We start from the raw sequence: 13,788 nt of genomic DNA, 5'->3' as shown, positions 1-13,788 counted from the left end.
ACCAAACCAGAACAAACTGGTCCAGATCCTTTTTGTACAGGTGTTCCTGGTGGACTATACCAACTGTGGTGGACATGGAGGGGGGAGTGGTGGGGATGTGATGTGTTTTGGGAAAGAAATGCTCTAGTTTTTTTGAGCTCTTATAAAAGTTTAGCGATGTTTCCTGACTATTATGTTTGTGTAAAAACTAGGAAATAGACAAACATATTCTGTAAGATTTGATTATTGATTATTGGATTGTTCCAGCAGGAGGAGGAGGAGCTGCAGGAGTTTGTGATATCTGGAGGGAAAACAGATCAGACTGTGTTAAAAGGAGAAGGTGAGACAAACGTGTTGCTGTTAAAGTGTTTTGGTTCAAACCACTGATGTAACTCTGCAGCTCAGAAACACTGAAGACTGGTTAAACAGCTTCAAATATGTTTCTCACCAAACAGACTGAAAACTCTCAGTGAACCATAAAAACAGCCTCCTCTCTGAGCGCTGCTCTCTGCCCGTCAGACTGTCAGACTCTGCACATTTAAAACACCATTTAATATTCTCAGTAATCTTTGAAACAACAGAGAGTTCAGACAGAAGAAGCTTCTCATTTTGAACAGCTGTCACTGAAATGAACAACAATCAACAACAAAAAACATCCACAATGAACAGCCTCCAATTCATTATAAAGAAAAGGAGAAAACACACAATTGTGGACATGTGCACAAAATAAATAGAAATATAAATGAAAAATAAATAAATACAAGAAGAAGCAAATTTTAAAATAAAAAAAAATGAATTAATAAATACAGTCCTTTGCCTTTGCTTGAGTATTTGTAGTTTACTCTGCTAAACTTCAGGGGGACTATGTTCCTGTGCACTACACTGATCTGAGAGCAGCTGCTGCTCTGATCTGATCATAAACAGAGACAACTGGACTTTAAAGTGAAGGAAATGAAAATATGACAAGGTTTATATGAGAAGTTTGACGTGAATTTTTATCAGACTGAAGCAGAAGATCAATCTCACCACTGATGTGTTTGTACTGAAGAGACGAACAATCCAGGTAATTTAGAAAACTAACTCCTGGGTTAAATCCTGTCTGTGGTTGCCGTGGTAACAGCAGTGGTGTCACAGCTGTTTAACCAGGTACGCTGACATGTTGAGTTTCAGATCAGAGCAGACTAACATAACTAACCTCTGAATAAGCACAGCATCATATCCAGAGGAATCCTGTGGTGCTGGTGGAGCAGACTGATCCTCCTCCTGCTGGTGTAGCTCTGCTTAAACTCTCTGTGGTGAGAATATTTACAGGCATCTCTGCGTCTCTCTGCTGTGATGTGGATCGATGAGTGAAATGGCTGATGGGGCAGAAACCAGGTCCTCCAGGACTCTGGAGTCGATCCCTCTGATCAAACCATCAGTGAAAACATTTAACAGCGAGCAGGCGGCCGTCCTTTGAGTCGATCCACATTGATTTTACTAATGTGGTTTGTGTACTGTTGGTGGTGACGGAGCCACTTCCAGGGTCTCTGTGCTCATTATGGATGCTATTCATTGATTGTGGTAAACAACAGACTGAAGGTAGATAATTGAGCAATGAGCCAGGTGAGGCTTTTTCTCTCTGTGGTGAAACGAGACGTGAAAACACCTCGAGCTGTTAAAAAACAACTCATCCACCTGGACTGAGCCTCGGAAACAGAAATCATCAGCTGACTGAGACCAGACACTTTTCTCAGAACTGGATTATCTCTGGTTCTTGACCCTTCATCAGTGATCACTAGCTGTCATTAACAGTGGATCTCACTGATCACCTGTTGTTACAGATATCTGTCAGCACACCTGTCTCTGTCACACCTGGAGAACAGGACACGCCCACTGATGATGTCATGGTTTTCTCAACCCAGGCAGATGCCCCCTCCCACCCTGAGTCTGGTTCTGCTAGAGGTTTCTGCCTCTGTCTCCTGGTGCTGCTCACGATGGGAAACTGTTGTGTCTCTCTCTGTAAATATAATAATATAAAGAGTACGGTTTAGACCTGCTCTGTATGAGAAGTGTCCTGAGGTAACTTCTGGTGTGATTCAGAGCTACATAAATAAAACTGACCTGACTTGCCCTCAGGCAGACGGCTCATGTCGATGAAGACACAGGCAAATAGACTGAAAGAGCCATAACTGCACTAAACGCTGCTTCTTTTAAAGGGACTGGAAAACAACAGAGTGTGAAGTGTATTGTATGTGTGTGTACGTTTTTAGAGTTGAGAGATATTTTTAGATATTTATATATTTTTATAAGCAGATGTGGCACTAGTAGGATTGCATCCAATTTCTTTGTACAGTGTGAGTAGAGTAGAATAAAGATATTCTACTCTGCTCTCGCACCTGAAAACTTGATGGTGTTTTGTTTCAGCTGAGAGCTGACCTTTCACATTCAGAACTAGTTTTATTTTTGGTAGAAATGCTCCAAACGGTTCAAAATTGGGAACTGGAACAGGAGCAGACCCAGGTCCGTGTGGATGGAGAAGAGGAACCTGAAGTTGATTCTGACTCAGTCCCATAAATATTCACTACAGCACCACATATGGATTAATCCACCGCTGAAAATAGTCCCCAATAAATTAACTAGTTCCCTGTGTTTGTTTGATAAAAACTACAGAGAGCATCTGTTTGAGGAAAATACTTTTTACTTTTAGAAAACTACACTGACAGCCAATAAACACACATCACCTCTGAAAATATTTTACCACTTGTCCTCTGATTATTAAACAGACAACTCGACCTTTTATTAAGGTGATGCCTTTTCATTGGCTGTCAGTGTAATGATAAAACTAATGTACTATGTCTTCAGTAGGAGCCAATGAGGCTGGAGCTGAACCTACAGATGTGGTCACAGTGAGTCCAAACCTTGTCTGTGCTGAGGTCCAGACACATCAGAGTCTCAGTGTTTCTGTCTCTTTAAAAGCCAAAAAAACAGAAACGCTTGGGGACGTGCGGCTCCACCCAGAAGAGACAAACTAAACTAAATGCGTCAACTTCACAGTTGGGACTTTGCTCTTCCATGTGTTGTGTGTTTACAGGACATGGTAAGTAAAGACAGTCTGTGGTGTTTTTAGTCTGTTGTTGTTCAGGTTTGTTCAGTGTTGAACAGTGAGGAGAGAGTCTGCGGAGAGTCGAGAAGTCTGAGAGGACAGAGAGAGGAAACGACAGGGGAACAGACTGAGAGCAGACACACATGAAGAAAACAAACACAAGACAGTTCACTTCAAACTGTTCACACAGAAAATATCAGAGCTTAACTGTAACTAACTTTATCTGAGTTTGTCTTTTATTATTGATCCGGGCAGTTTCAGTTCAAACCACTGGGCAGGATCAGACGCTGCAGGAGTTGAAAGTTAACATTCTGCACATTATTATTATTATTATTATTATTATTATTATTATTATTATTATTATTATTATGGCTGACTGATCTGCTGTGTGCAGTAAAGGAGTGAATTCCTCTGTCTGAGCCGTTATATCCGCTCATTGTGTCGTTTTTTTCTTCTTCTGTTGGTTATGACCTGGTCAATAAACAGTCACGTGATGTCGTCTGCTGCTTATGTTCTGAACTCAGAGTCTGAAATATAATAACAGACAGTCTGCTCAGATTAACCAGAAAATACATCCATTAATAAATAACTGTAGCAGACGGTGTCACTCATACTGCTGTAATGAAACACATTTACACTGATCACTGGTCACTTTATTAGGTACACCTGCACAGTCTAACCAGGGACGGATATAGGAGTTGTTGAGATCCAGGGCTGAGCCCCGACCACCCAGATCCAGGAACAACTTTTTTCTTCTTATTATTATTATTTTTATTTTTTATTTTCACATGTATAGAATTTAATTTTACTTCCTGCAATGTATGATTACTGCAAAAGTTAGTAGCAGTAGTAGTATGAGTTTATTTCAGTCCTTGTTGACAGTTTTCCAAACAGAGTGCACTGGTTATCTTCCTCTCTGGGTCCAGTTGTAGATTCCAGACATGTAACACCTCTTCACTGCTCCTCTTTATGAAAAATGCTCTTCTGTCCATCTTGTTATTATCCACCAGCAGGTTGTTCACTGAAAGAATAAAACAAACTTTCCACTTCTTTTACTTTTCGTTGGGAGCAGCAGGCTTGATGCATGTTGGCGTAGTGCTCCCTCTCACTGTTAGGAGTGGTACTGCACCTGACGAGACAACATTTTTAAAAAGCACCTACCTGCATGTACCCTGTGTGTTTAGTATATGATTTTGTCTTTGATTAAATGTTAAACAGAGCTCAATTTTTAATTCAATTAATACATTATTTCTTAATTTTTAATAGATCTTTTACAAAAATGTTCGGCCAATTTACTGTTAATGATCCTGCTCCATGTTTATTACTGAGGTGGCAGCGGATGGTGGTGTTTTGCTGGACTACATGATATGCAGCTTGTGTACAGAGCTCAGAGAGTAAACCTGATCTGAGGTCAGCTCTGTTTCCTGTTTTTCTCAGAGTGAAGATGAATGAGGATGCGTTCGAGGTCCCAGAGAGGACTGAGTACCGTTACCTGGTCCAGGAGGAGGACGAGGAGGAGGTGCAGTACGTCCGTCACAGACACTACATCAGCCCCTTCCTGGTTCTGTCCAGACGCTGCATCTTCTTCATCTGCCTTGGCGTGCTCGCCCTGCTCGCTCTCGCCACCTACCTGGGCTACGTGGCCCAGACGCTGCCGCCGGGTGTTGCCCAGGTGTTGACAGACTGTGGAGAGTTCAGAGGAAGACACGTGAGTTTAGACTCTTTAAAAGGTCAAGACAAATACACCAAGCTGTTCCTGGTTTCTGTATGTCAACTGGTCACATGGTCACACCAGATAAATTCTAACGATCTTTTTATTATTATAGATTCAGTTTTTACAAAGTTTTACAAGAGTATAAATTCAGAAAAACACTGTCACTCCTGTTCCGCTGCTGCACACCCTGTCTGACCAGGTACCTTCTGATTTATGACTAATTCTTTACTGACATGTGCTGCTACACTGTGTACAACCTGAAGGTAAAATATTTGACTGTGCGATATATATTATACTTTTCTGCCAGCTAGAGAGCAGTCCTATAACGCAGTCAGACTCATGATGGATAACTGAAAACAAAAAGGGTGAAAACTGATGCAGCAGAATCAGAGATATTGTCCTTTTTCATCTTCTTCATCCCACAAAACCTGCTGGCTACATTACCAACAATGCATCTCCACCTCTGACAGTTTGATTGGCGGTTACATTAGCTGGTATCAGTTTATGGGCTGCAGCAGAGATGAGGGGGGGGTCTGCTCACTTCTCTCTGACTCTACACCCCCAGATTGTTTTATTTTTCTGACTTGTAGCCTTCAGACAGACGCTGACTGGACATTTAGTAGACGTCACACAGTTTCACTGAAGCTTTGTACTGTTTCACATCTGCAGTCATACTCCCCAACACCTGGAAACACCTGAAAACAAGCTGATTTAGGACATTAGCAGCCTGAATACAGGCTGACTGCCAGTATTTATTGATTGAATTTAAAAAGTGGTGTATGTCATGTATGTGACTGTGGAGCAGGAGTGACATGTTGTCAGCACGACAACAGGAGCAGCACGTTATCGGCCACTTTCAGTCTCAGTGTCTAATTTTTCAAGCCTGAATATCAGATGATTAATTCTTCAGCCTCATTTTTCAATCACAGTCTCTGACAGACGGCCACAGTCCACAGTCCAGCTCAACAGTTTGAACTGAAACACATTTTATTCTTCCAGTTTCCTGAGTCATCAGTTTGACCTCTGATCACTTCACATCTACATCGTCATTTTCACCCTCTGTAGTTTTCACTTCCCTGACTAAATGTCATGTGAATTATTTATGTATTAAAGTGCTTAGTGTGCAAAAAAAAAAAAGTGCAGCTGATAGAAATGAAAATCATTCTTGATGAATCTGTGCTGCAGCAGGTGTGTTTTCAGCATGAAGTGCCTGGTGTCACTATCAGTTTAAAGCAGATTTTAAGGGTTAAAGGTTTCCCTTTAAGGAAAGTTCAGGTTTTATTACAGCTTGGACGTGATTCTCAGCGTTTCCACCATCGAATATCAGCAGTGACACGGTTTACACTCCATGTTTATCACAGATACACTGTTGATACAAAACACTTCACATGGCGCAGAGCAAATACAAAGCAGTTTCACTGTGAGCTGCTCTCTGACACAGATTCATCAATAGCAGGATTAAAGCAGCTAAAAGAGATCATTTTATAATAACACTGAATTATCAGCTGGATCTGCAGCTTCCATCGGCTTCACTGAGTGAAAATATGGGCCTTTTCACTGCAGACATTTAATAACAGAAGCACAGGTGTAAATAATGAAATGAATTCCATTTAGCTGGGTCACTTTCAGGGTTCAGTCAAAGTAACAGAACAAAGTCACAGTTGTTGTTTTTAGTACCACCTGCTCTTTTACTTTCAGTTTGTCATGTTGTGACATGTTGTGTTCAGGAGCAAGTGAAGTGTGAGCAAAACATCAAAAAACATATGAATCAGACTGTGTCAGAGCTGCAGAGTGTTTGTTCCTCTTCACATATTCAGAGCGGTGTTTACTGTAAACTGTGCTGAACGGTGTCAGCAGGACAAACTGTAACTGTCTGATGTCCACAAACATCAGATCTGGGTGAAGATCAGTGTAAACCAGAGGGACAGACAGAGTTACAGTGACACACAAACATCACAAGTACAAAAACTAAGACAAGAAAACTGGATGAGACTCTAAAATCTGCTCTGACCGCTTTATTTAACCTTACTTTTTAATCCATCTTTCTCAGAAAAATGGAGCCTACTCCTTTAAGGGCATGCCCTACGCCGCTCCGCCTGTCGGTAACCTGCGCTGGGCTCCTCCTGCTGAACCGGCATGCGGGAGCACGGTGACGGACGCCGGCCGTTTCCGCAGCATCTGCCCTCAGGTTCGTCCGATGAAGAGCACAGGGAAGGTGATGGGCCAGGAGGACTGCCTCTATATCAACGTGTGGACGCCCACGCTGCAGCCCAACGCCAAGCTGCCCGTCATGGTCTGGATCCATGGAGGGTACCTGCACATGCTCAGCGGGGGGGAGCCGGGATACTCCCCCACTGAGAAGCTCGCCGCAGACACGGGGATGGTTTACGTCAGCTTCAACTACAGACTCAACGCCTTCGGCTTCCTGGCCCTGGAGATCCTGAGAGAGGGTTCTCCCAGAAACACCTCAGGTCAGTCTGTGACACTTGAGGGTAAAACACGCCATACATTTCTGTGAGTCTGGTTTGCTGCTCAGGTGGCACGATGGTGCAGTGGTTTGCACTGCACGGCAAGAAGGTCCCGGGCTTTTCTGTGTGGAGTTTGCATGTTGTCCCTGTGCCTGTGTGGGTTCTCTCTGGGTACTCCGGCTTCCTCCCACAGTGCAGAGACTGCCAGACCTCGGTGTGCTCGTTTAATAAATATACATCAGCTTCATGAGCAGGTGTCTCAGGTCAGCTGTTGTTTCTGGTTGTTGCTGCTCACTCTGTTCAGCTTCTCTGGAGTCAGTGAACTGTAGCTAACACTGATTTCACAGAGCAGTAAACCCATCCATCCATTATCTATACCACTTAGGGTCGCAGGAGGGCTGGAGCCTTTCCCAGCTGACACTGGACGAGAGGCGGGGTACACCCTGGACGGACCGCCAGTCCATCACAGGGCCAACTCACACAGATTCACACCTATGGGTAATTTAGAGTCACCAATTAACCTGAAGCCTGGCACACACTAAAAGATTTTAAAAATCTTACCCGATGTATAAAATGTGAGAGACCACACACATGACGAAAAATACTGTCATACTCTGATGTGCAGAGAGAAGACCAACACAGCACACCACACGCTAACAGATTCACCACCAACAACCAGAGTCTGGACTCTCAAAACTCCAAATCTCACACGGTTAAATGAGACTTTAGAGTAAACAAACATGGCGGACGACGTGTCTCTAGTTTGTTATGCTTCCGTCTTCAGTCAGCTTGCTTCCTGATTGGCTATCGTCCTGTTCTAGGTGACAGTCCACAGAGTGCATGTTCGGCTCTCCTCAGTGTTCTCCCCACACAACAGGATATTCTGCCATAAATATTATGTTTAACATTTATCGGTGGGGCTCCGATCGTCTTCAGAGCAGATCAGGGAGAGTAAAATCACTCTGAACACACAACAGAAGAGTTAGACAAGATAATCGTTAGAACCTGACTTTGTTTGGGAGGGGGGGGGGGGGGGTCATCTTTTGATGTGTACCCCACTTAATAGACACACAACATAGCTCACACGCAGCCTCAGCTCCTCTGTGCCTCCTGTCGGCGTTCAGCTCTGCACCTCCTCATGACGCTTCCAGCTTCACACACAACTACAGCAGCCCACAGAACTGAAGCTCATCTCCAAGTTTGTGATTGTCATTGTTTGGTGTCAGCGGAGGTCAAAGGGCAGCGTTTTTTTAAGACAGATTAATAGAAATAAAAACAATAAAATGCAGCAGAGTTTGAATAAACAGCTTCTTACACGCTCGGTTAAAAACACAAATTAGGATCAGGAAGTTCACGAGGCAGCGGTGATGGTTGTTGAGCAGATGCAGAAAGCTTTTACAGCCTGAATGAGATCACTGCATTGTGTTAAAAAAAAACTTATAATGGCTGTTCGTTCTCTTCCACTTAAAGGCCTGAAATATTCATGGTGTTTACATTGTGCTGCAGTCACACTGAGATGAGGAGTCTATACCTTCCCATTAGGACGTGAATACTTAATGAATGTTAATGTGATCTGGATAAATGGAGCTAATTTCTGAGGCTGTCTGAATTCTATTTGAATGTTTGCATTTCCGCTCGCTGCGGGACACAAATTGTCATGTTGTGAGTCAAGCTGTGTAATTTCTGTTACGTAATCCAAATGAGCCCGCTGTGACCTTGATGTGAAATGACCCGATAAATGAGACGACACAATGGCATGATGGCGGAGCGACACAAGTCCTCCTCATCCTCCAGGAGACGTTTCTCCCGCTCTCTCACGTTTCTAATTCTGAATCCTCCTAATTCCATGCCCCATTTCCTCCCTCTCTCCCTGCCTCCCCAGCCGGAGAAGAGTTAAATTTAGTTCAGGCCGCAGCGAGACGGTTTGGTTTCTGATGGAGAAAATGGGACACCGGAAACAAGGCCACATCAAAGCAGGTCCTCCATGCTAACTGACCCTCCTCCCTCCTCCTCCTCCTCTGCTGCAGGGAATTACGGCTTCATGGACCAGATCGCAGCTCTGAAGTGGGTCCAGAGGAACATCCACCTTTTTGGAGGAGATCCTGGGAGAGTCACCATCTTAGGACAGAGCTCAGGTATGAAGTCTGTCACAGCTGCCTCAGAGGTTTAACATCTCCAACAACATGGGCAGCGACTGATCCTGATCAAGTGTGTTTTCTGTGAAGGCCCCAAACAAACAAACAAACAAACAAGAGTCCGTCATGTGATCACAGGAAATCAAGTTAAGACCTGGTTTTTAAGCTAACGAGGCGGCTCACTAAACAAGCTAGAAGGAACAGGAACATGGAGGTGATTTAAGTTTTTAATTTGCTTTAAAGGAAAACAAAAGAATTAAAGACACATTTACATCAGAGAGACAGAAAACAACAGATAAGACCTTATTGTCTTTGTAGTTGTACAACGAAACTTGTTTGTTAGCTCAGAGACCAGCAGCAATAAAATGTATAGATTAAAGATTTAAAAACACAAATGTAAGTAGAAAATAGTGCAGTGTAACAGGTATAGTGCACAGATTATAATAATTGTATTTACAATTTAAAAAAGACTGTTACTGTCAGTGTGTGTCTGTGTGTGTGGTTGTGTGTCAGTGTGTGTGTGTGTGTGTGTGTGTGGCTGCAGCTCGGGGACAGAAGCTGCTCCTCAGTCTGTCAGTCTGATGGTCCTGGATCTCTCTCCTGATGGGAGGGGGACGAACAGTTTGTGACCTGGGTGGCTTGAGTCCTTGATGATGCTGTTAGCTCTCGTACGTAGACAGCTAGCATAAACTGTGTCCAGATTTGGGAGCTTGGTTCCCATAATCCTCTGTTCGGTCTCTACACTCCAGGCCAGGCCTCTGTGGCTCTCTGCAGTGCAGCTGGTGAACCACACGGTGGCGCAGTGACAGAGAATAAAAAGTTTGGCTTTTTAAAGTTTTCTCTGCTGATCTTTCTTCACCAGGCAGGAGGTGTTAACAGTCCCTTTAATAATCTGAAATGTCTTCACATGAAAGAAATTATTAGAATGAATTAGAGAGAGAATAGAAAAGATAATAAATGTTGGAGCTCAGTCGATGAATCAGCTGATTTATAGAGAACAGAACAGTCTGACGTCATTTATAAACCAAAGAGTGTTTTCTAAAAGTTTATTTTTTACTGTAAAACCTCTCTGTATTTATTATACGTTTAAATATTGGTATCAAACATCCAGGATCACTCAGACTGAGGAGGCAGAGCCACAGTAATGAGTCAGTTTAATTGATCATTTGATGGAAGTTGAATTTATAGGTGAGTGTTTTGATAATGGATCAATTAGGTTTTCAAATGTAAGAATTATCTGCTTTTGGTTTCAGTTAGACAGACAGGAAAATAATCTGCAGATGAATCAATAATTAGATATTTTGCAGTGTCACAGACTGATCAAACTGATCCAGATCAGCCTGTGACCCTCAGCCTGTCTTCTCTCTCTGATCTGAAGGTGGGACCTCGGTCTGGACCCTGATGATGTCCCCGCTGGCGAAGGGTCTGTTCCATGCAGCGGTGGACATGAGCGGCTCGTACGTCTACAACGCAACGCTGGAACGAGCCGAGTCCGACAACCTGGTGTTCCTGAAGAAGACGGGCTGCAGAGACCTGAGCTGCCTCAGACGCCTCTCTGTCAGACAGATCCTGCAGGTCAGAGACTCTCCGCTCTGCCGTTTAAAAATCTAATAACAGAAGAAATATCACGCAGACGTTATTCCCTTTTAATATTTGAAGATTTCATAAAACATCAGCTTCGTGCCTCAGCTCCTCTTTATGACACAGTCACACGGTTTGATTGACTTTAAAAATGACTCTTACATTTTGATGGATGGTAATGTCTCAGCCAGGCATCAGAGCACCTGAGTGTCTCTAATTTTACTGTGAGAGTTAATGAAGGAATCAGATTTTTATTTTCTACTGAAACTTCAGACATGATTAAACACAGGAATCCTCAGCTTCACACTCAGATTCATTAAAATGAAAGATCCTCATTTTAAAAACACGATGGAGAATGAATAATGGATGTTATGAAATTAAATTAGACAGGAGGCAGTAAAAAAACGACTACTGAACTTTATTAAGAGCAGCAGTCATCACACTGTGTTTTATTGTTATTAGGTTTTTAAAATGTCACTTTACATTTTCCAGCTGCCACTCAGACGACCTGCAGCTGATTTTATATTTACATCATCTTCATTTTACTGAAATGAGGATTTTTCTTTCCTGTGTTTGTTTTATAAAATACATCTGTAAATGGCAGTGAAGTTAATTTTATAATTCAGTGTTTTTCATGGTTAATTCTTGATTTAAAGGCAGAAATATATCACATATCTTCTTCTACTTGTAAAACTTGTAAAACTTTAACTACAGGAAGTACCTTTACTGTCATACTTTAACCACAGGAAGTTATTTTATTACTGATACTTAAATTATCTAATTCAAACTGTATAACCCCCCCCCCAGGCTGTCCCGTGGCAGGAGTACCCCTCCTGGGCGGCAGATGAAATGACAGACCTCCCCACCAGAGGGCGCTTCATTGGGCCAGTGGCAGTGGTGGACGGATACGTCCTGGAGGCTCTACCTTTCGAGATGTGGGAGAAGAAGGGAGGACACTACAGCGACGTCCCGTTTGTGGTGGGGACGACAGAGCAGGAGGCCGACTTCAGGTGAGAGCTCACCTGGTTCAGGTGGATCAGCTGTTCACACTGAGGTCACAGTGTTCTCAGCCCTCTGTGTCTCCTCTGCAGTCCTCCAGCCGGAAACATCTCCACCTGGACCTGGGGTGACTACCGCTGGTTCGTAACAGGTAACAGAGTCTGAGTGATCGGCTCCGCCCCCTCTCTGAGCTCAGGTGTTCTCTCTGCAGTTCAGCTGTCAGCAGGTTTAACAGGAAACTCTCAGGTCAGACGTTTTTTTTTTTCAGGAGGAGACTCTCAGATCAGACTGAGCAGCATCATCATCAGTTAACAAAGTGTTTACTCCCAACATGTTAACATGCTGACAAAATCACAATGCACTCAACAGTGTAAAAACAAGATGGCGGCAATCTCTGTCAACATGTTCTACAGCTGAAGTCAAGATAAAAGCATCAGAGGAACAAAACCTGGTCTGATTTCTGGTTGAAACTTAACAGAGTTAGATGTGTTGCAGTGTTTGCAGTTTATATTTTGCACAGCCACGTTTAGGCTCTGAAATAAACAGTTTTATACACTGATGACTTTATTTTATTTTACAGTGAAATAAACCCGTTGTCTCCATAAAGCGACAAAAAACACAGTTTAGTTTTTTTACTAATCAGGTCCAACTGATCCCAAACAGCAGAAGAAATTAAACATGCAGACAAAGTAAACACTCGGGTCTCAGGAGGTTAAAACACACACAAACATATAAAAACACACAGGTGTGTAGCTGCGCATGAAAACTAAAACAAACAAAAAACCTGGAGCATCAGATATTATTTAGTTTGTGATGTTTTCACTGCATTTTTTTAAACTAATGAATAAGGAGTCTTGTGGTGTCATTATGTTCTTGAAGTTAATATTTGTCACACATTTCATTTGGTTTGACTCTGACTGTTTATGTAAAGGAGACAGTTGTTTTCTCTGATGGAGGAGGATGAACAGGTTTATTAAAACGTCTGCTGCTTTAATTATTTCTGTTGTTAGAAAATATTTTAGGGTTGGATTTTATTTGAGGTTTCATTTAACATTGTATTGTCTTGTTTAGAGAGGCAGATTTGAAGCAGCTCCCTTTATTAGTTATTAGACATATTAACAGGAATTTTTTTAAACTACTGCTGTGACTTTTGATCTGCGCAGACTTGAGTCTGACGATAATAATCAGACCTGAGCTTCATGATCAGGGTGAGACAGGATGTTCTGTGTGTCCCATCACCTCTCTCCTCCCCCCTCCTCCCTCCCTCCCTCAGAGAAACTCAAGTCCTTCAGCGAGAGCCTCCCCAAAGACGCTCTGGACCTTTACCCGAGCTCGGTCCCCTGTCCCACCTCAGACCGCTGTCCAGAGAGAGCCTACACCACCATGGTGTCTGACATCAGGGTCACCTGTCCCAACAACGACCTGGCCTGGAGAGCTGCAGGTAAACTCACACCTGAGGTTTCATCTGTCTCTCCTGCAGTACGTCAGTGTATGAGAGCATTAGTACGAATAGTTATATCTCTCTTTATGTCTGTGTGTTCAGCTGCAGCAGAGATGAGGCTCCTGCAGCTCCTCTGCCTGTGGGGCTGATTAAACTCACTCAGTGGTGAAGTTCTGAGTAAACTGACATTTAGCTGTGGTGAGAGGGAGCTGCAAAGCATCCTGGGTGATTTTCCTGCTCGCCTCATTGGCCTTTTTATGGTGCATGGCCTGTTTAAATTTTTTTCTGCTGCTGAAAAACAACCAATCTGGACTGATGATGAATGAGGGATTTTTAAGGCTCAAAAAAAAAATGGAATATTCTTTGTTTCCTGAAAAATGAAAAAG

General features: G+C 42.9%; 1 protein-coding gene across 2 annotated transcripts in view; it reads left to right on the top strand.

Annotated features, from left to right (window-relative positions):
* si:ch211-71n6.4 (para-nitrobenzyl esterase) overlaps nt 1-13,788 on the top strand; it is a 197,644-nt gene that overhangs the window by 180,359 nt on the left and 3,497 nt on the right. The window contains exons 1-8 of one of the 2 annotated variants that reach the window (XM_018692867.2): nt 2,922-3,058; nt 4,502-4,772; nt 6,829-7,249; nt 9,274-9,381; nt 10,760-10,956; nt 11,770-11,972; nt 12,054-12,112; nt 13,235-13,402. In XM_018692867.2, the coding sequence (XP_018548383.1) occupies nt 4,509-4,772; nt 6,829-7,249; nt 9,274-9,381; nt 10,760-10,956; nt 11,770-11,972; nt 12,054-12,112; nt 13,235-13,402 (1,420 nt within the window). In that variant the 5' untranslated portion in view covers nt 2,922-3,058; nt 4,502-4,508. Of the gene's footprint in view, nt 1-2,921; nt 3,059-4,501; nt 4,773-6,828; nt 7,250-9,273; nt 9,382-10,759; nt 10,957-11,769; nt 11,973-12,053; nt 12,113-13,234; nt 13,403-13,788 lie in introns of those variants that run through there. The other variant, XM_051075922.1, reaches the window with a different exon arrangement.

This window comes from Lates calcarifer, linkage group LG2 (genome assembly GCF_001640805.2).
Source record: "Lates calcarifer isolate ASB-BC8 linkage group LG2, TLL_Latcal_v3, whole genome shotgun sequence".
NCBI classification, from domain to species: Eukaryota; Metazoa; Chordata; class Actinopteri; family Centropomidae; genus Lates; species Lates calcarifer.
The sequence above is the reverse complement of the archived record's forward strand: the minus strand, read 5'-3'. Positions and strand labels throughout refer to the sequence as shown.